General features: G+C 39.9%; 1 protein-coding gene across 1 annotated transcript in view; it reads left to right on the forward strand.

Moving 5' to 3' along the window:
• FOXP1 (forkhead box P1) overlaps positions 1-23,232 on the forward strand; it is a 163,683-nt gene that overhangs the window by 120,684 nt on the left and 19,767 nt on the right. Inside the window, exons 9-12 of the mRNA XM_012652644.1 lie at positions 11,892-11,975; positions 22,124-22,325; positions 22,431-22,510; positions 23,116-23,217. Coding sequence (XP_012508098.1) covers positions 11,892-11,975; positions 22,124-22,325; positions 22,431-22,510; positions 23,116-23,217 — 468 coding nt within the window. The remainder of the gene's footprint in view (positions 1-11,891; positions 11,976-22,123; positions 22,326-22,430; positions 22,511-23,115; positions 23,218-23,232) is intronic.

Consider the following 23,232-nt stretch of genomic DNA (forward strand, 5'->3'; position numbering starts at 1 on the left):
CCTCTCTCTTACTTTCCCTCCTTTCTCTCTTCTCCTTTTAAGTTTCTGGTTATCTGTTGTCAGTGTTAGTCCCAGAAGTTCCTAATATGATTAAACTGGAGCTAGAAAGACAAGCTGGGGAGCGAGAGATGGAGAGAGAATGGATGCGAATGGAGAGAGAAAGAGTGAACGAGACCAAGACTGGGTGGGAAAGTTCACACGAAAGCTGTGTTTTCCCAAGTTACAATAGGATTTATCTGTAGGTTCATTCCTCATTTTGCATGGTCCTTTTTACTCTCCATCACTGAGGATAATTGAGAGTTCACTGGGCATGTTTTAAACACACAATACACTCAGAGATATATAATATATGTAATAGGTATATATATGTTATACATAAAATCTAGTATTTGGAAATCTATTGGGCTGTATTGAATGTAATTTATGACTAGGGAAAAGAAACTCGTGCATATTTTCCCGAGGATCCCAGTTGTGAGAGACGAGGATGTTTTTAAGATGGTTTCTACTTCCGGGTGTAACTTGATGAACCACCATATTTTTAACAGTAATTCCGTTCTTGGTATAATTAATAGAAAATTAGTTCCTAAAAGTAAAAATTAGGTCAGAAATGGAGATTATTCAAATGTACAAATGCAGAAGCCTGACCCTGCAAACCCCATTTATGCAGCCGAGTTCCAAAATGCTTTTGAGTGCTTGATGACTCACTGTGGCTTCTTCTCTGGCTGGTTTAGTGTAGGCAAGAGGTTAGCCGACTAGGGGAAATTAAAACAATGTTGTACATTATATTGTTACCAGCCATCGCAAAGCCTATTTTGTATGCAAGACAGCAATGCTGAGATATATGGAGAGCCCTAGGCTAAGTACAGAAGATAATTACATTTGGAATTTTACTGAGTTAAGTCATTTACAGCTTCAAATAGTTGCAGAGAAAAATCAGCCAAAACACACTTAAACTTTTTGTTGTGACTTTTCAGGATAGAAAGGGTTTTTTTAAATGAGTTATTATCTTATATGACAAGTTACACTTTTTAGTAGGATTTTTCTCAAAAGTTATTTTCTTCAGCCAGTTAATATTTTTCCATTCAAACTATGGATGTAAACTTATTAGGACAGTAAGATCTTTATACAGGAAAGGACACATCATACAATCCCTGAAATTTTATATAAGTCTTTGGAAACATCTTTAAATTTAGCATGGCTACTGAGAAGGAAAAACGTAGTAGATTTAATCCACCCCCAGTGTTCATTTATGATTAAAGCACAGTAATGCCTTGAAAATCTAGATTCAACAGAATAAACTATATGACGGTTATTACCGGAATTTGTACATATTGATGGTAGTATTTATAAAGTGATGCAAGTTCCTACATTTATTTATTTCATAAAATTAAATTCTTAATCATGGGCTAAAATAAATTGTTTACCAGAGTTGTCATGATTTGTCATGACAGAAAGGCATTCCCGACTGCAAATTTGAGTGTTGGGCCATTGTTAATTACTCAGGAACTGAGTATCTTTTTTTTTTGGAGACAGTGTCTCACTCTGTCACCCAGGCTAGAGTGCAGTGGCATCTTCGTAGCTCACTGCTACGTCAGATGCCTGGACTCGAGTGATCCTCCCGCCTCAGCCTCTCGAGTAGCTGGGACCACAGGTGAACACCACCACACCCAGCTAATTTTTCTATTTTTTGTAGAGATGGGGTCTCACTCCTGCTCAGCCTGGTCTTGAACTCCTGATCTCAAGAGATCCTCCTGCCTTGGCCTCCCAGCATGCTAGGATTGCAGGCCTGAGGCACCATGCCTGGCCTCTATTATTTAAATTATTCCTCACTCTCCACAAAGGTCATGAGAAAGAGAATTAGCCCACCAGTAAGTCAGGAGGCTATCTCCTGGCAGCTTTAATGTTGTTTTTTGGTGGGTGTGGCCTAGAAGTAATGTGAACTGGTAGAAGGAGTCTTTGATTACTTGTAGATTTCATTTATTCATAGATTTCCTTTCATCTTTCAACCCTAAATCAAACAGAAGGCAGGTTTTTTTGACTTGTGGTAGAAATCAAAAATGAACTGGCCAGAAGTTACCATGCAGTAGTTACCTATGATGTTCCTAATAATATTAATATTTTTGCTGGGGAGTTTGCTTTCATGGAAGAAGGGACAGGCTAATTCTGACGTGTTTGGTTTCTTCAAAGCCTGAGAGAATTCTCAGAGTGTTGACACAGTCCTTGTCCAGAGCAACCTACAGACCTCGGGCCAAATCTTACAAGCTAAGGAAGATTTTTACATTTTAAGTGGTAGGTAGGAAAAAAAAAATCAAAAGGAGAGTAGTATTTCATGACTGGTGAATATTCTATGCAGTTCAACTTTTAGTGCCCTGTTAAGGTCATATTAGAACACAGCCATGCCTTGTCCATCCTTTTATTTACTTATTATGTATGGCTGCTTTTGCACTACAATAGTGGGGTCAAGTAATTACAGTAGAATCTATATGGGCTGCAAAGCTGAAAATATTTTTTTTTCATTTCTTTTTTTCTTTTTGTTTATTTATTTTTTTTTTAGTTCTCCTTCGCATAAGATGAAAATATTTATTATCTGGCTCTTACAGAAGTCTGCCAAGCAACCCCTGTTCAAGAGGAACAGAAAAAATAATTTGCATTGCATTGTTAGCAACTTGTCCCCTTAGTTTCCTGGCTACCTACAGTTCTGCTCACCCCTTTTTGCTTCTTCATTCTTAGACATGGTGTATAAAACCAGTTTAGTCATCAAATTGGTCAGGTTTCCCTATTAGCAGCTTCATGTGACAAGTGCTTGCCAATCTTGGGGTCATGGAAGACTGGCTAAGGGATACTCATTCATCCATCCATCCATTCATCCATCCATCCATCCATCCATCTACTTAGTCCTTTAGTAAACATTCCTAGGAACCTATTCCATAGCAGGAACTTCTCTGGAGCCACTACAAAATACAACAGCGATTGAAACACATAGGGCTATCTTCCTCATTCTTACATCCTAGAAAGAAAAACAGACTACAAAATAATTTTCCGATGATGCTGTCTGCTAGATGACACTAGTAGATTCTTGTAAAAACACCAGAAATTTACTCTAAAGAGGGTTTTAATGCTTGAACGTGTCCAAACCAAAGCAGATTGTATATCCATTAGCTACTATTCAAGCAGATGAAATCGACAAGAAAATGTTAACAGTTTTTAGTATTTAAAGAACCGTTGCCCTGAGATAGAGTTAAGAGAAGCCTTCACCAAGAGTTAGATTCGGAGTCTTTGGGTTGCAGACCCAGCACATTTGGGGGTGTTTGGGACACAATACGATTATGCTGAAAGCTAGATTGCTTTTAGGCTCCCCATTTCTCTGAAGTTCAGCATTTCTGTTTACTGTCACATTTGTCATTTCATGCACCTGTTTAGAAACATACTGTTTTCATGTACTTACCTACCAGTCATTGTGCCCAAAGAACCTGAGTTATTGGGGCAGTCAGGTCCCTACAGCAGCAAGAATACTCTAAAGAGACATGTTTGTGCTCAAACAGCCCCACCTGTCTGCGGTTCCTGTTGGCATCATCCCCCATTCTCTCAACCACAGGCTGGTGTATCACCTACTCTAGAGAGGATGCCCTGTGCACTCAACGGGACTTCTTTTTCCCTTAAAGAAGGCATTTCCCAGTCCAGGAAATACCTGAAACTCCAAGTATCTCTCAAAGTATATTATAAAATTACCATTGATCAACTTGAATTTGAAAAACATTCGCACCACTTAGCATCACAGGAAAGAGCAATTAAGGTTTAAACAATTCCCAAAGGGTGGCTGCTGTTTTAGAGTAAGAGGAGAAATCCCGCCCCGCCCCCCCCAAACTCACCGGGCCTTGCGCGCGCGCTTTCCTCTCTCTTTGCAGAGTGGTACTTAAGCCTCTGGTGTTTACACCTGGTAGAGAGAGATCACACATGTGCCCCCATTGTAAAAACAAACCCAATAAGCTCACAGACAATCTTGGAGTACATATCGATGGCAGTTCATTGTGTCTAACCTAGAAGGTTGTCATAAAAAGATTCCACAGGAGAATTCGGAGGGCAGAGTCAGTCAGCTCCTGAAGCAACCAAAGGTGGTGAAGGTCACTTGAAAGCTGGCTGTCCTGTCTACCTGTACAGCCCCCTTGAAAATGAACCCCAGAAATGTTTTTTCTGACCCAAAATGGAAGGCCCTCGTGTCTCTGCTCCATCAGTCCAACCTTCCTAAAGAATGAGATGCAAATTAAAAAAAAAAAAACAAAAAAAAACACGAAAAAAACCCTGCTAGCCTTAAGGGATAGTGGCTAGAACTGTTTCCCTTCATAGAGCTGTCTATACAATACTACACTTTAATCAAAGTCAGAGCCTTTAAGACTCTAATGGTGAGATTTCAGGCGGGATAGAAATCAAGGTGATGGGTTCTGGAGTCTGACGTAGACTTTCTCATCAGCACCGTGTCAAAGCACTGTCCTGTCCCTGTGTATTTAAAATACGACTTGATTTACAAAACCAGCATTTTAATAGATTTATCAATTCCAAAAGGCAAGATACATCTATATTTTTATAATTTTTGTTGGAAGGTATAAAAATACATGGTGGATGTTTTCTTAGCAGTGAATTACTTGTGTATAGCTGGTTAACAGAGAAGGTTGATTCGTTCCATTCTCTTGTTGGAGCTTTATACTGGTCTCATTGAGAGGAAAGAGGAGTCAAAAAGACATCTTAGTGATTCTGAGCCTTTCTCAATAATTTCTTTGTGTTTTACTTGTCAACTAGATGAGTATTAACCCGTTGTTACCTGGGAGCCCAACATTATAAACGCCAAGTGTGTGAGCTCCTTCCACTGTACACATAGACACCTAACAGCAAGACAGACAGACACCACAGGAGTCATTTGGGCAGTGGCATGGCTTTTTGAGGTCAAGGAACTATTAAGATTTTGTCTGTTAGTTTTCTTTGGACAGATTCTTCTGGAATGATGTACAGACAAGGAAATGAGTTAGAATTGGAAGGGGAGAAAAGTTCCCATAATCAGTGTACATGACCTTATATGGCCTTCCCTCCACCCCTGCCGGGACCGAAGGACAGAGGCACAGGAACTGGAAATATGTTGAGAGGAAGGACTGTCTATGCAAAACACCACGGCCAGGATTATAAGGAAGCCCTTGAAGCTTCCATGATAGTTGAGCACCCACTGCCCACTAGACATTGGCCTGCGGACTTAAATTCAAGTTAATCCAGTTTACCTGGGTTCAATTGCGTAGGGTGTTGCCTGTGAGCGCTCCCAGCCTTCGCACTGTGGATGAGATATTACAAAAAGTGGCAGTGGCTGAATCATAATTCCATTTTGGGGAAAGGGAACACCATCCGGTTTAATGGACAACGAGAAAAAAGTCTTCTGACAGAGTTTACCTCTCTTAGAAAGCTGAGACATTAGTGGTATAGATACATCTTTCCGACCACGTATATTGGTTTGAATCTGTTCTGTGACCGTGTGACATTGTTAAATTGTCATATATCCTCTCTGGTGGATGAAGATGTCTCTTGAATGAAAGAAAGAAGCAAGCTTGGAGATGATATGTTTTCATCGTGTGCCAGGGGACAGGGTTCGGGACGGGCTTCCTATACCACCCCTCAGCCTGTAGGGGCATTGAATGAGTATTGAAGCAGGCAAGGGAAAAATGGAGTCAGCCAAACTGAGCTTGATCTGCCTGGCAGGGGAGGGGATTGGAGGGGTGTGTACCTTTTATTCTTTCATGATTTTCTTCCGTTCAGTCACTACTTACTGAACACCTGTTGTCTTCAAAGCACCAGATACAAATAAGTAAGGTGGCCCCTTCCTTCCAGTAGTGTGCAGCCTAGTAGGACAGCATGCATTTAACTGCCCCACCAGGCAGAGCGAGGGGAGTATTGGGGTGGACAGGGCTGTCGGTGAGGACATTCCAGGCAGAGGGAGCCGCTGAAGAAGTCACCTAGGTTGTTAGGGTGAGGGAGCAGGGTATTGGAAGAATATATTGTACTTTTTCAAATTCATGTATCTGTTCAACATGAAATAGGGTGACCATCCATCCCAGTTTGCTTGCCTGGGTCTGAGGGGATCCCTGGGAGTTGGGATTTTTGCTTTCAAACCTAGGGAAGTCCTGGGCAAACTGGAATGAGCTGGTCACCCTATTGATCAGTGTAAATCCACTGGCGGTGGAGAGAGCTATTGAATCCCTGTTCTGGTTGCAATTTTCGTATGGCTCAGAAACCATGTGAATGGTTGAGCTCCTACTATGTGCTGGGGCACAGTCCTTGGTGCTTCACACTCCCGATTTCGTGGAATCCTCACAATCCCTCTGTGAGTAGATACCACCCTATGTCCTTGATTGTAAGAGTCACTTTTAAAAAGAAAAATGTAACATTCAGAAATCAGTGTATGTCTTATATTTAGTAAGCATGTTTCATGTAGTGTTTCTTCTAGTCCTTTGACAAGGTATTGCTAAATCTGTGGTGATCATAATAATCATTGGCCCTTAGAGGCAAATATGTAGTTTTGAGGTCCCCTGCACACAAACACACGCAGATCACGCAGATGAGGAAACTGAGTTTCAAAGTTCTGATTAAAGCCAGTGGTGAGTAACGGGCAAAAGCCCAGGAGGCTTACCCTGCCATTGCAGGCTGTGCTCCTTTTAGTACAGGGTGCCTGCCTTATGGGTGGCCCAGGGGGTTCTTTGCGTACCCGGGAGTGGCCAGTTGCTGGTTTTAAACCTTGCTGTGCCGCCATGCTCCTCTCTGCCTTGGCAGCTCTCTCCTGAGCAATCCACAGCAAGATGGAGAGGCTGGAGCTCAGTGATGCTAGGATCGCTCTGAAGTTTTTGAAATCATCTACATGAGGAGCTGTAAGCTCTAAGAAAATGTCAGCAGGGAGAAAAGTGCACAAGTTTCAGTAGCAGAGGGAGACATTAATCCTAACGCAAATCAATTACTGTACAGACTTTACATGTGATTACTCTACCATTAGTGGTGCTATTTGTAATCACACCCGCGTCCTAGACTTTAGCAAATATATTATCTGTAATGCATCCCCCTTTGGACCTTTCTAACCCTATTTGAGGCAATACTCAGGACAGTTCCTCAGAGCAGCCGCCTCAGAGAGCCTCCTGACTGTCCCTGAACCAGCTCAGAGCACGTTGGGAAAAGAGAGGTCCTAATGGCATCATAGCTTCGTATTGCCACCACTTTGTGACTGCAGCCAAGAAAAAGAAGAGAGGCTCTAGTTTCTCACTTCCACGTCCTCCTTTGAAAACCAAGATGCTTATTTTTCATAATTTAAAATGCTGCCTAACTCTGGGAGCATTAGAATTCCTAGACTATGACTGAGTATTAGTGTGCGTCTGCTTTAAATGTCAAGAGAGTCTTTAATAATACCATGTAAGGAATGTTAAGATGGTGACAGACTACAATAAAAGTAGGGAAATTCTTCAGTTGGGGTGAAATGAGCCATATATTGCCTACCACCTGAATGCTGTCGTTGGTGGGGAAAAAAATCGTTTAAAAGTTTTCACTGTTGCCGAGTTCTGAAACCAAAGTTTGATAAAATGGGTCAAAAATAATTGTTTGGTAAATGCTCAGTCTGGTTGAAGAATCTGAATTCTTCCACTCACTGCTTCCCCCCCCCCCTTTTTTTTCTTCTTTTGATTGTATGTTCTTTGGAGAACCTGTGTAGCTGGATATAACCTGCCTAAGTCAAGTTAATGTGTTTGGATCATCATTGTGCACAAAACTCCTGAGGAAACCTATACGGCCAATGTTGAAGGCATGCTCAATCTATGGCAGAGAGTAGTATCTCCCAAAGTTAGCTGATGAATTTGGACACTTGGGCTCCTTATTAAAAATACCTACTTCCAGGTCCCTTGCTTGGAGTGTTGGGCAAGACCCCAGCCGGTTAAATTGGAGATCATCCTTGCATGGGAGCAATGCACACGTGCCAGGTTCTGCCTCCTTATTTCAGCGTGGGGCGGGGAGAGCGACAAAGATCTGCAGTTTTAGTTTTTGTCCCAGGTGATTCTCATGATCACACCAGTGTGGGAACATCAGACCCAGCACCGTATAACCAGAATTCCAGTCTTATTTCTGCCCCTTCCCAGCTCCCTGACCTCAGATATCAGACACATTTACCCTGGCAGCCTCAGTTTCCTCACCTAGAATACTAGAATAGGACTAGAGGACTTGAAGTAGCCACAGAAACCCTTTGCCTCTGTGAAATCAGATGCGTGGCTCGGTCCCTTCTTCTGTGTCCTCCATCATGCCAGCATGCTTACACACACAAAACCCTGCATTGATTTCAGCAGAGTTTTGTTTCTCATGAGTGAGAACCGCCCAATTGGCCTTAAAATGATTAGTCCTCCTGACAACATAGAAAATGATGATGTTAAATGAAGCCCAAACCACGTTTTTCTCTGCTAAAAGAACGAGTTTAATCTCTTTAGTTTCTATCTTCAAAGATTTTGAATGGAGTTGCTAGCCTTTGGCAGTTACCAGTGGGTCTGGAGCAATACACAAATTCTGATCTTTTGCAGCTTGGACTATCTGAAACCTAATTTGAGGCCATGGGTAATGGAAGAGGGGATGACCTATATCAGCCAAAGGGAGGGAACACATTTTCCAGGATGAGGGGAAGATATAGTAAGAACAGAAGACATAAATCTATAAGAAGCAGGCTCCATCTTTCCTATCTTTACGTTCCATTCTTTAAAAGCTCAAAATGATTTCTCTTTCCAGTTAGCCGAACTGCAAACTCCATTGAACCCCTGTTACGTGGATCCTGATTCCAAACATATACTCAGCCAGTAGAAATCTAGATAGACTAGACTGGTTTCACTTTCATTTAAAAAAAAAAAATTAGCAATTTTTTGAGCATTCATGAAGCACTAGTGATTTTTGCTAAGCTTGTTATGTACAAGAGCTCACCTCATCTGCAGAACAACCCCTCAGAGTTCAGAGATGATTATTCCATATTTAGAAGGAGAAACTAGATACTTTAAAGGGGTTATATAATGTGCACAGACTCCCCAAGCTAGAATTTGAACACAGCACAGTGTGATTGCTGTGCCCACCTCCTTAACCATTTTCACTTTGCCATCGCTCTACAGAGTTGGCGAACAAACTCGGTAATTAAAACACCCCCTGCACAAGCAAGCCCCCTCTGACGTGTAGCCCATCGTCGTCCCTTTGATGCCAGAGACTCATTCCGTACCCACGAGGAAGGTTTTTAGAAAGTAATTCTCTTTTGATACACACATAAAAAAATTTTAAAAGTTGCCAACCCAATCTTTAGTTGACCTTTGGACTGAATTTCTCAACCCCCTTTTCTTTGCTTTTTCACGAGATTCATAGTTTAAGAGGGAATGCCGGAATATGTTTGCTAACATTAAATGTTTGTGTTCTTATATTTTAGTAATGAAAGGATGCCATGAAAGTTGATGGGGATGGTGAGCTCATGGGATGATGGCATAAAAAGTAATAAAGGATGTGAAAGCTTTTCGAAGGACCAGCTAGTATTTTAAATGCAAGACAGCCATTGTAGAGAGGGGATGTGGTTTCAATAGGTATGAATGTTTATAGCCTTTTTCCCTAAAAAAAAAAAAAAAACAAACTGAAAAAGTTAATCTGGCAGGTTTCTTTCTTTAATGGTTAAAACAGTTTGCGTTAGAGCTATGCTTGATCAAAAGACTAAAACTCATCTAGGAATATGATATTACACGTTAGTTTGCACTAACCAAACAAAAAGTTGGATTTTTGCCTTTTCGTGTAACCTTGCCCATCTTTTAGAAAAGCAGAACTAGGGTGGTAGAATTGAGGTTCTTAGATAATTCTCAAAATGGATGATGAATTCTAAGCAGTGTTCTCAAGGAAAAATAAGAAAATGTTCCCTATGACAGTTATGTTCAGGGTTATAGATATGCCTGTGCATACAAATTCTAGGTATGTGTTTGCAACATAGCGTTACCACCTTTGACTAGTAAAAGGTCAGCCTGACAGACCTTTGGGTGGAATATGGACAAGATGATTCCTTTCGATGCTAAGGGTTTGGATTTTCCTTTTACCAAACTTAGAAATTTGTCATTGTCTTTGTAATTGGTACATCAACAATGTTTACCCCCAAATTAAGTCACAGTTAATATTCAGCAGACTCTTCAGTAAACACCACCTCTCACCCTTTAATTTGTATTTTTCAGCATGGCAGACTACTACTTGTTTTTAAAAGCATGCCTGAATTTCTTCTGCCACGTGATAACTTCGAAACACAACATTTTTCAAAATCTGAGAATATTTTAGTTTTGACACCAAAAAACTTAAGGCACATAAAAAACAAATAACTGTAGAAAAATGCCATTCCCAACAATTTAATTGTTCTGAGCCACTTGGGAAAACTACATTCCTTTAGCATTATGTGTTCAGAAAACCTTTGAGTTTGGCTGTTCAATAACTTACTGAAGAATGGAGGATGGATAACATAAAGTGGCTCCTAATATGGTATCATTTTCATTTCCTGTTTGTTGAAAGATAAATGCTAACACTGTAAGCCTTTTTTTTTTCTTTCTTAATTTATTCTTCCCCGAACCACAAGGGAATAAAAAGAGGAAAAAAAAATCAAATGTGATATGGCTTGAGCCTGAGTCAACCAGTTAGGATAAGCTGAAAGTTTTTTCTCTTCTTCCTTCGTACCCTTTCCCTTCTCTCTGTCTTCCCCCAATTCCTGAAACACCCCCGCCATCCACACACACACATTAGAAAATAACTTTGCTTAAAAGGTGAAGCATATTTGATTTTTATTTTGGAATAATTTTAGACCTACAAAAAAATAATGGATTTTTAAAGCATTTCAGGCTACTTAGGTGACAGAAGGAAGTCCCTCCCCAATTCTAAGGTAGTGTTTTGGACAAATGGTCTATAAAAAATATTGAAATAAAACTGTATGTATTCTCTCTCTCTCTCTCCCTCTCTTCCTTTCTCTCATTAATCTCTTCTACATTATTTTACCTAAACGCCACGCCTGTTCTCTTAACTTTATCTTTAGGGGATATATTTCCCACTTGTTTTACAGACGTAATCATTATACGTCCCCTATGCCCCCCTGTCTTGAACTATTGAAAATATCGTCATGTTAAAGCAATCCAAGGCAAACATAAAGTAGCTTCAATACGTAGTATTTGAGTGCCTACTACGTATATCCAATTAGAAACTCCTGTGACTTTGGAAGATAATTTTTTATAGAATAAGGAGACTTAAATTAAGACGAGGCCAGCACATAGCAGGTACTCAAATATTGAATAAATGAATGAGTAAGCTCATTCTGTGCTCATTTCAAAATGGAGAGCTGTCAGCCGTCGTAGCCTGCTCCTGCCCTGCTAATATCACTTGCCAGCACTGTCTTAATCTATGCCTACCTGTTAAGAAAGATGAAGCTAATTTTGCATAAATTTATCCATCTGGCTAGGAGTTTTTCCACAACCACAACAGATGAATTTATGAGTTTTAGCTACCTAGCTCATTTCCCTTTGGCTTCCTCATGAATAAGGTTGGTTAATAGGCATGATTCACATTTGTCTTTTAGCTATCTGTGTTCCATGGGACTCCTTGGTGCCAGCAGGTCTAGAACTTCCCAGTTAAAGTCTAATGCATCTTGTGTTGAGAAATCTCACACTGCTACCTCCAATGACTTGGAGTTTGGCAGTGGTCATATAGATTTCAAAAAGGATTAAGCAATGAAAATGATTTTGTCATGTGCTATGGTGCCATAGTTTAATTTGGGATATGTATCATTTCTGGTATTAAAAGAGTCATGCATCTTTATTCAGAGAAATAACAAAGCATTTTCTTCCTGCTAGCTTGCAAAAGACAAAGAGCGCCTGCAAGCCATGATGACCCATCTGCATGTGAAGTCTACAGAACCCAAAGCTGCCCCTCAGCCCGTAAGTACTGATCCCACACCAAGGGGCAAAAACAAAACAATTTACAGTAGTCTTTTCCTGCTTCCTCACCCCACGCGTAGGAAGGAGGATGATCTATTACGGCAGATTTGGATGTCAAAGGCCTTGCCATCGTTGACTATTTCCAGTTACCCGTTATTATGGAGGTACCATGCTAGGCATTAGGGGAGATGCAGGATGGTTCCAACATGGTGCCTGGCCCATGAGGCCCAAGCAAGCGGCTCTTCTTTGGGACAAAATGATTGGTGCTAAACCAAGGTGCTAAGATACATTATGAGAGCTCACTGGGAAAAGAAAATCCTGCTGAATGGCAGGAAGGCAGAGAAGGCAGTTAAACCATGATGGTAGAAGACAGAGGTGTTTCAGCTTGGGTAGGCTGAGAGAACATGGTGTGTGAGAAAAGGAGCAAGAAATAGTCTAGTCTATCGGTAACGGAGGAAAGAAATGGGAGACACGTTGTGTCGGAGTAGTTAGAGTCTGAATTATGGGGAGCATCTAATGATTATGAAGAATTTTGAAGAGAAAATCACTCTTTCACAGTTAGGAGACCAAACATGGTACACTGAAATTACATTTGATTTTTAGGAATCTCCTATTTCTTGCCTTGTTCCCTTTTACTGGACCTTGAAGGGTGTCATCCCAGCACAGACAGTTAATATCAAAGCAGAAAGATGGTATCTAAACCCAAAACCCTGTCTTGGACCTCCTCCCTTGTAACAAATTGATCTCTTTAACAGTCATATTTCTCATATACTTATATTTCTAAAATTCTCTTAGTAGCTTTAACTGATTATTCAAAATGGAGACAGTGCTTTGCTTCTTGATTTTAAGATTTGTAAAATTTAAAGGTACACTGCCTTTATTTGATTTTGCTTGGAGTCACTGTGTGAAAATTAATTGAGCGTTGACAATCTATAGTTAGTACCAGCAATTTTAATCAATATGCAATGATGCAGCATAATGGCAAAGTATTGGTTTATCTGTTTTGACTGATTTTTTTCTATAAATAAAGCAAACATACACCCATATATGTATGATTTATGGTGATAGAAATAAAACGGAGTCAGACTATTAACCCAGCAAATATGGTAGCCTGCCAAGATGCAGTTGGCAGACAAAATTAATGTCTGAAACAGAACACATTACTGAGATATAGGACATAAAATCATTAAACACTTCGTGCATCCATTTTTACTAGGAGAGAGTCCTTAGTTTCCATGTATTTTACAGTAAATGGCTGTAGGACTGGATGTGTAGGCTACCAAAAAGAAAGAAAAAAAAGAACCAGGCTGTTCAAAATTGTGAAATCAGTAGTCAACTGTGCTATTTGTAGCAGCCCTCCTTTTAAGGAGGATACTGGGAATAGTGTGAACTCACCTAAGTAAAATTGGTGAGACCCTGAAATGACTTGGCTGATTTCTCGAATAGGCATCATTGCGCAGGGCACTAAGATTGCCTTGGAACTTTTTGAAAGTCTTCAAATGGCTTTAGTGAAATGGTTTTCCCAGAAGGAAGGGTTTGAGTCTTTTCACCTAACAACAAGGGAGAAAATGGGTTTCTCTTCTTCTTCCTCCTCCATGGATTAAAAACAATGACAGAATAATGGTTGGACCCAGCACTCTAGGAATGGACTTGTTTTGGCTCACAGGGCTCCTTGGGAACAGGAGGGATACAATGAAAGAGAAGGAACTACAAAATTCTGTAGGGCACCGGGCAAGTGACTGTTGGGTGTTGGCAGGGAGCGCCATATATGTAAGCCCACACGGGCCAGAAAAGGACTATTGGGAATCTCCACGTGGACCCATGTTAAGCAGCCAGTAAACAGGGAAAAGCAGTCCTGGGGGGAAATGAACAGGGAAGGAAGGTTTGTCTTGATTAGTATTAAAAAAAAAATGTTTTACATTCTAGAAAATTATAACTTTGAAGGGGACCTCCTACTAAATTTATTTTTAACTGCTCTATTGAAAATTCTCTACCACTAGTCAACATTATCTCTTAGTAGCTCAGCACAGTATTTCTTTATTAAAAGAAATAGGCACGAATATTTTTGACTGAAAAATTAATAGCTTTTGAATTCATACACAGCAGGTTTTCTTTTGCAAAGAAGTCCAATATCGCTGCACAGCACTTCTATAACCATTTATTTAGAGTCCAAGTCAAACCTTTGACAGCTAGAGCAGCGCTACAAGCCAATATAAAGAACTCCAAGATGTAAACCAACAATAGGCCGTCTGTGTGAGGTTTGCCATTGTCAAATACATAGATTGTTTGGATTAGTTTATGTAAATGTACTGTTGTATTACCCTTTGGGGAAAAAAAAGATCACATTTGTGTATGAAAAGTGGTTCCCTTCACAGGCAGCATTATAAATTCCTTATCCTTTAACTTACATGTAAGAAGTAAAAATTGGTGCCTGACAAGCAGGTATTGTGTGACACTCTGTTGTCGGAGTGAACCTACCTTCTTTTCATTTATTGGAAAATAGAAAATTTTATTATAGATACCATCTTATAAATCAGGAATTATTAAAATATGTATAGGTGAGGCATTGGGAAATTAATTATAAAAGGTGGACGCATAATGTTTTGCATAAATTTACACTTCCTTGCCAAAAAGAAAAAAAGAGGTACACACATACAGCAAACTCTTGGTGCTTTTCAACTTGAGGTACCCGGAGTTATCTGGTGACTGATTCTAATATGAAAAATATTTCCTATAGCCTATAATTAATTTATTCCACCCTAAATAATAGAGCACATGGTGTACGTTCAAATGAGTATCCTTTTAGAATCTTTGATTTGAAACAAGCAGTCACCGGGATTCAAATCTAACCATAGATGGGGACTTTCATGTTACAACCTTGCCAGTAAGTTTACGAAGTTTTTTCTTATTTCCATTTCTGTGTAAAAGAAACCTCATGTTTATTTTAAAATTCTTAGTCACTAAGTGATAGAATGCTTTGCTGTAAATGTTGCTTTTCACTAAATGCCATTTGGGTGGTAAGTGTCATTTGTTATATTCAATCATACAACCAGTCCCCATTTCATTGCATCAGAGAAACTGCTAAAATGTTCTTGGATTATTCTTACATCAGCTCATTAGACGCATTTTTTGGATCCTGTTGTGGAACTCATCTTCAGATTTGGATAGTTAGAGGATATGCTCATCTCAGGAAGGTGCCCAAGTGTTTAGATGTGAATCTGAGCTCGACCCACACTGGGAAGAAAGTGTATGGGTAAACTGCAACAGGAGCCCACAGCCTTCCTATCTCTCGGACTCCTTCAAAGACATCTTGTCCTGCTTGCCCTCACGTCTTTCGTCTTTTCAGCCTAAAAACAAACAAACAAATGAAAAAAACCCTTTCCTTTCAGAATTATACCCAAGACTTAAAGTGTAGATTGTTTTTGGGAAGGGAATTCCTGCATTTAATATCAAACTGTTCCATCAACAAATATGTATTGAGCATGCTAAACACTGAATGTAGGATAGTCAAATAAGAGAGACCTGTCCCTGCCATTGAGGTGTTTGGAGTCTTGTGGAACAAACTAACAAATAACTACACACACACACACACACACACACACACACACACACACTACACACACACTACACACACACTGCGTGAAAGCATGAGTCATGCTACCTGTAAGTAGGACAACTGACCCAGAACAGTGAGGTCGAGGAAAACTTCTGGGAGAAGTGATGTCTGAATGGAAACCTAAAAGATGAGTAGAAAGAAATGGTAAGAAGTCAGCTTTGTGGATTTTTCCTTGGGTTTAGAGTAGGTGCAAATATCTGTGCATCTCTGGGGAAGGGAGCTTTGAGAGGAAGGTGGGTAATGAGGATCAGTTTGGAGAAAGGAAAGGAATAGCCCACATCAGCTAAAATAAGCTTTTCATACTTCAGATTTTATTAAGGCTTAGATCCTGCATGAAAAAGGATATGTAAAAGTTCACCAGAGCAGCTGTAAGTTCTAGGAATCAGGTACGTAGAGCGGAAAAGCGGTTGTTGACCCATGGTTAGAATGGCCAAGTTTGTTGTATTTCAGGTTTTAAAAGATTCTTCTCCTTTCCATGGAAAGACAAGCAAAAGCAAAAAATAAGACTGCTTTAATGAAAATGATTGGTATGCTTTTGTTCCAAACTCAGTAACGTTCTCAGATCAAACACCTAAATTTACTGCTCGGAGGTTACCGTCTCCATGCTTACTCCATGGAGAATTTGCCGCCGAGATAGTTGCTTGGGGTGGGGAGGGGGGCAAAACTCAAAGGACAAAACAACAGCAAAAAGGAACATGACTGTGTTATAACTTTATTAAGTTGTTAAGGATTTCTTAAAAAGACTTCTCATTATGTCAGGAAAACACTGTAAATCGTATTTTATAACACTGAGTACATGAGAGGTACGCTGTGCTTTAGGGTATTCCTACACATCAGAGAACAACTCCTGATCCTGGAGCAACCACATTCTTACAGATTCGGTGGGCAGGTAATTACAGTGTAGGTAGTATATCCTTCTTTACGAAAATCTTATAAAACATGTACAGGAACTTGGATATTTGGAATGCAATGCTGTATTAGATTTTCCTCTTTTACACATTTTCTTTTACTCTAACCATAGCAATTAGGGCTGTTTTGAAATAGTTTTTAGCTGCTATAAAAACAAAGCTCCCCTCCTCTGAAAAATAAAAAAGGTCTTTTAACTCTTCAAGGATCATTTGGGCTGCTGGGGTCTTGCTGTAAGGTTGGAGAAGTAATATTAGGCAGTCAGAAAAAGGGGGCTTCTCAAGCACAGCATATTAATAGAAAAGCTGTTTTATGTACTGTTTTTCATTAAGTGCCCCCTCCTCGGCTCAAGTTTTTTTTTGTTTTGTTTTGTTTTGAGTGTCATTGCCAGTAACACCACCTTCTGAGTGGGTGCCCTCTGCCAGCACCCGTGTCCAACACAGGGCCAGGCTGAGACAGTCAAGGAAAGCACAGGCTTGTAACAAAGGCCTCCAGCTGCCACCCACTCACTGTCCTGCCCTCCCCACGGTCTGGTAACGTCCCTTCTTCCTCGGAAAGGCCGTCTCTGAACTCAGTGATTCATGCCTAGAAACGCTGCCGCCACCTCGCAGTTAAAGCAGCACCTGAGCCCGCTCAGGCCGGTAAAACCAACAGCCGAGAAACAAGTTCTGTGAGCCCAGCAGTCCCCACTATGCAGTCATGTCCCTCGGTGTTTGGGTTTCAGGTTTGTCTTTTGTTCCCGGAATCTGTTTTCATGTGAGGCAAGAGCACAAACAAAAATAAAAAGGAGTTCTTATGGGAATACTTACAACAAGTCTGTTTCTGTCCGGGGGTTTACATCAGCGGCTTGTTTATTTTTTAAAAATGTGAGTGACTCATCATCTTTAAACGGGAGAGGAGATTACTGTTTAAAAACTAAAGATTAATTTTTTTCAAAAAGAACTAAGCAGAACGGGTAGCTGATAGAATTCAGATCGTCTCTGATGGCTGAGAGGTCCGGGGAAGTCCTTCTGTGACCGGACGGAGGGAAAAGACGATGCTTGAGACCACAGATAAATGTAAAAAACAGAAACCCTACAGCAATTTTAAGTGGCATAAGAATTTAACTTTTGGCCAGAGTTTCAAAGAGATTATCTTTGCTGAAATCATCCCATGATGGAAACTTGCCATGTAGAAAATATCAGAGTTACTGACTTTTCTAAACATAGCAACTTCTTTTTAAATAGAAAATGAACACAATAAGAAAAATAGGCTTTCCATCAGGAAAAGAAACCCTCCCAGTCCATTCCCTTCCTGCTCCGTGCCCTAGAAAAAATTATCTTTTAAAACCTTAACTACAATCAGAAACACGAAGCACATATGCTTTCATTTCTAATTGATGATTATATTAAGATTTAATAGTTTACAATTAAGATGAATATTTTAAGATTACAGCAAAACCAACACCGTTCTCCGTTTGCTCTTCTGTTCTAAGTCTGTAATTAATTTTTTTGGGGGGGGGGCACTTTTTTTTTTAGAGAGAGACCTTAATTAAAACAGCAGCAGATTTGGTTTGAACACAGAGCCTGTTTTGACTCCTTCTGCACTTTGATTCTCTCTCTCTCTGTCTCTCAACCTTCCCTTTCTAAGATGGTTTCTCCTTAAGACAAGCATGTGATCATCAAACAAAAGTTTAAAAGTTAAGAAACTTCTATGCCAGTTGACAAGGTTGACATTTCATTAACTTGTTGGTTCAGCCTTCAAATGATTTTGTGTGGCAAAGCACCCTCTGTTTGGAGTTTACGGGCTTTTTGTTCTTCCTTCCCTCACAGGCTACAGTCATGTTTAATTTGGAATCTGGGCTCCTTTGGCAAATTAGCAATTAGAACAATTTTGTGGGAATATGTATATGTGTCATTAGTTTTCCTGCAAATTAATAGCAAGGGCAGAGGTCAGGCAGAAATTTTCCACTTGACTGCAGCTCCTCTATTGAGACTTGGCACTTGGTTTTGGAATGGCCACAGCTGCTCTCAGCCACCCTCTTCCTCTAGGAACTGTCTTTTAATTAGTTTACCTCATAGCCATCATTACAAATATTACTGCCTCCCCTCCTCGAAATAAAATTACTGTTTCTACAAAATATTCCAGTGACATCTTGCACCACTGCACATTGATGGTGGGGTCACTCGAATGCAGCATTTAATCATTAGATCACCTCCATCCGCGTCTCCTAATTAGAGTCCTTACAATACATTTTTATCTGGTAATTAGCCGAGATTGGCTGCTTCCTCTGTGGCTTATTAGAGACAGCCCAGCAGTGGGTGTGAATCATGGTGTCATTTGTCAAGCCTGGTAAGCCCCCTCTCTCCTCTCCTCTGGCTCAGTGTTTATTTCCACTTGCTATGTTCGAAAGCCTCCAGAAAATTCTACCTGCATCTCTTCCCTTCGTGGATTGTGCTAACCTGGAGGAATTTTATTTTTCACTGTTGCCTTTTTTGGTAGAAATAGTCCAAGTGGTAAGACTTTTGTAAAAGCTTCAAGAGTCAGATTCTTTTTTGCATTTGATGACGTTTTACTGTGGGACTTGTCTGTTCTTAAATGTGGACACCCAAAAAGAGGGGCTTACACTTGCTGAATGTTTACATGAGTCTTGATTTTTTTTTGACAATTAAACTAGAACTGGACTAGGTGATCTTCCTCCCAAAACTGGAAAGGAATATGCCTATTTCTTAAGGACGTTTGTGTTTATAATTTTATTACGTTTTTAAGAAAACCGACATGTTTAGGGTGATGTTCTTGAGCCAAAAAGTAGAGTTAGTCCTCAGAATTGTTCTATAGTTATTGTGCACTTTTGCCTTTGACTAATGTCTGTATCTGATGGCAACCACTTTAAGGGCAGCAATTAGGCGTTTTATTCCTGTTTTTGTCATTAGAGGACCAACTGCCTTATATTTGCTCAGTATATATATTGATTGAATGTCATTCGAAAGCAGGGGTAAAAGCTATCCACTGAATCCTTTTTAAAAATGAGCATACAGAAAAATGAAACTGGCTACTATTTATTTTTCCCATTAACTAGGCATAAGAAGATTATACCAAGAGTCTAGAATCATGTAAATGTGTGGTTTGACTTCAGTTCCATGTTGGGAATATGGACAAGTTATTTAATCTTTTCAAGCCTCAGTTTGCTTATCTGTAAAATATGAGTAATAACATCTCAGACATTAGCGGTGGTATGAGAATTAAATAAAACCACACGGTGGCAGGTGGTTTTAAAACGTGAGTTTCACAAATGTGACCCATGACTTTCCAAAGTGTTCTGAGATTCTTAGGCTTAGCAGCCTCTGAATTATAAAAGCTATGTATTTATGGGTGTCAGCCTTTCATGCACTAATTTCCTTGACCCCCTGCCTAGGCTGAAGCTTATACGTACTGTTCCTAGCCTTGGTCAGTGATTAAGGCCTGAGGCGAGGAAGAGGTCAGCTCCAGCTCTGGCCCCTTGGCTTCTTAGCTCTGCTCCATTCCGTGGCTGCTACTCTGAACTCCCAGCACTCGCTTTGCAAATGTGTGTCATAAAGTCAAGTTTCCAGCACTATCGAAAAAGCAGCTCCCAGCATCGGCCCAGCTTGCTGGGGCATTTGTAAGGGCAGTGCCATCACCATAGCTTGCTCTTCTTGCCCAAGAAGAGCATCGGGGTCTGTTGTTTGCTGAGTCAACATGCCAAGCTGAGAATAAAAAGGAGAGCACAACTAGAAACTCACAACCCAACGTTCAGTTGCCAGCGCTGTGTTTGCATTTTCCCATTAGTATTTCTTCAATGATATTTGATCTTTCTTTTCTTCAGATTCATCGCTTTTTCATGGAACTCCCCCAAACATGTTAGAGAGGGTTCTCATGGCCTTTTTTTTTCAAACTAGAATATGAGTCAAAGTTGGTCTTCTCAGCAAATTGCAACTCTTTTAATATGTTCTTTGATTATGATCTCAGAGGAATCTCATTTTTAATACCTTCCACAAATACTGACTTGTACTTAAGACTATAGCGATGGTGAAATAGACTTATTATGGTAACGGATTCGAAGTCTGGTTTGTGAAAATGTTACCGAGTAAGCCTACTTTGCTGAAGATTCTTGGATTTTGGGGTGACTCTGTATCTGAGATAGCAATTCTGTGTAAACTGGGATAAATATATTGAAATCAACCAAGTTCTTCAGCATTGCCAGACTTAAAATAATATTTCTATTTAACAAATTTTGGAAAAGGGTTATTCCTTTTAGTATTTGTAAGAACAACACTTCCAGGTGAAGATAGGATAAATAGAGAAAAATGAAACAGTACTCATTCAATTTTTTTCTTTCTACTTCAAATAAATAATGTTCATTTCCTTACCCGAAGCAGTAGATTATTTTCCCTTTTTTTGGAACATTCAAAACATGAAGGAAAAAAAATCAAAAATCTCTCAGTTCCAGATCTCTCATATTCCGTAGAAGAATATGCCATATTTTAAAAAATTAGTAGATCCCAATCCTTTATTTGATAGAGCTTAATGAAGATTACACAAGGCTTTTAAAGAGTATTTTCTGCCAACTGATAGGAATAAATGAAGGCGGACTGGATCAGTGCCACTGTTTTTAATGTGAGTAATAGGCCAAACATACTTGCATCACCCAGGAAGTTGCATGATGGAGTTAAGTGGCCTGTCCCCGTGCAGTCCAGTATGATAGCTTCCAGCCACATGGGGCTATTTAAATTTACATTTATTAAAATTAAAAATTTAAATTCATTAAAGTTTAATTTTAATGAAAAGTAAGTGGAAACAGCTTTTTGGTTGTGCTAGCACGTTGTGGAAATTTCTGTTGGACAGTTCAGGTCTATATCAAGGAATCCCAACTGATGGTCCCTAAAATATTCATCTTCACTGGTATTGCTAAGAACTCCATCTATCTCTTTGAGGTTTATGATGCATACTAGTTGATTGAAATAGGTGAGACATCATGATTAAAGAAACATCTTTTTTTTTTTTTTTTTGAGACAGAGTGAGACTCTGTTGTCCGGGCTAGAGTGCAGTGGGGTCAACCTAGCTCAACAGCAACCTCAAACTCCTGGGCTCAAGCGATCCTCCTGCCTCAGCCTCCCGAGTAGCTGGGACTACAGGCATGTGCCACCATGCCCGGCTAATTTTTTCCATATATTTTTAGCTGTCCAAGTAATTTCTTTCTATTTTTTAGTAGAGACGGGGTCACTGTCTTGCTCAGGCTGCTCTCGAACTCTTGAGCTCAAACGATCCTCCCGCCTCGGCCTCCCAGAGTGCTAGGATTACAGGTGTGAGCCACTGGGCCCGGCCTAAAGAAACATCTTGATTCAGAATTTCTTAACTCTCTAGAGTAGGCAACCCCTTCTTGTGTCTGTAAACACCCATTCAGCAGCGTTTGGAAAGGAGAACCTTGCAAGAGATAATTGATACTACATCCTAAGTGAATTGTCTTCACATGGGACTCACCTCGTATTTCAGTTGATTATAAACATATCTGCTCAGAGAAATAACATTATCCAGGGCATCCTCTGTGTTGTTCCTGCGGGCTGTGAGGTGCTTGCTTGGTTGCCCTGTTGTTATGAAGGTCTTCTAAGAGGTGTTCTTTTCCTCACAGCTGAATCTGGTCTCAAGTGTCACACTCTCCAAGTCCGCATCGGAGGCTTCTCCACAGAGCTTACCTCATACTCCAACGACCCCCACCGCCCCCCTGACTCCTGTCACCCAAGGCCCCTCAGTCATCACCACCACCAGCATGCACACGGTGGGACCCATCCGCAGGCGGTACTCAGACAAATACAACGTGCCCATTTCTTCAGGTAGATACTCCATTTCTTGCTCCTGTAGAACTGTAATCTTGCAATTCTTGCAGACCAGCCTCTTTTGAAAAAATGATAATTAATAGGACAATGATTCTTATTTAGCAGATATTGCGCAGAACCAAGAATTTTATAAGAATGCAGAAGTTAGACCACCATTTACATATGCATCTTTAATTAGGCAGGTAAGTAAACAACACAGTATATGGAATTGTATCAAAAGGTATACGTGTACATGGATATATTATATCGATGAAGTAGATTTAAAACCGCTTAGCATGCAAGCATGCTGAAACCTTTTCTATAAGGTTTTTTAAAACTGCAATATATAACATAATTGCTTTTGATTAAGTATTACAATACGATGTGATTATTAGGAAATTCATTTCACACAACAGTGAAAATGAGCCTGTTTAAAGATGGCAAGTCAATTATCACAAGCTACAGTAATCTCTGATCCCTAGAATTAATCTGAGCTCTAAATAATTACTGAGCTTTAATCAGCTAGTGAAATGTTTTGCATTTCTCTTTGATTCTGCTTTATGAATGACTAATAAATTAATATTTCTGTACGGAAACAGAAATAAAAACTCAAAACAATTAGATAATTCCATTTCGAATTTTGCTATTGAACTGTTAAATACAACCATTAATCTTAGATCATTTTATGAAACCTTTCTTAGGATTTAGCTCTGAATCACAGTTATTTTAAATTTTCAAGGAACTGTATGATGATGATTCTGCTGATTTGGTCATAAATTATCTTCTTCTATTACTGTTTGCTTCCCAGGCCATTCTTGAATCTCCAGAAAAGCAGCTAACACTAAACGAAATCTATAACTGGTTCACACGAATGTTTGCTTACTTCCGACGCAATGCAGCCACGTGGAAGGTAAGGTTTCTCTCA

Source organism: Propithecus coquereli, unplaced genomic scaffold, assembly GCF_000956105.1.
Source record: "Propithecus coquereli isolate 6110/MARCELLA unplaced genomic scaffold, Pcoq_1.0 Scaffold391, whole genome shotgun sequence".
NCBI lineage: Eukaryota > Metazoa > Chordata > Mammalia > Primates > Indriidae > Propithecus > Propithecus coquereli.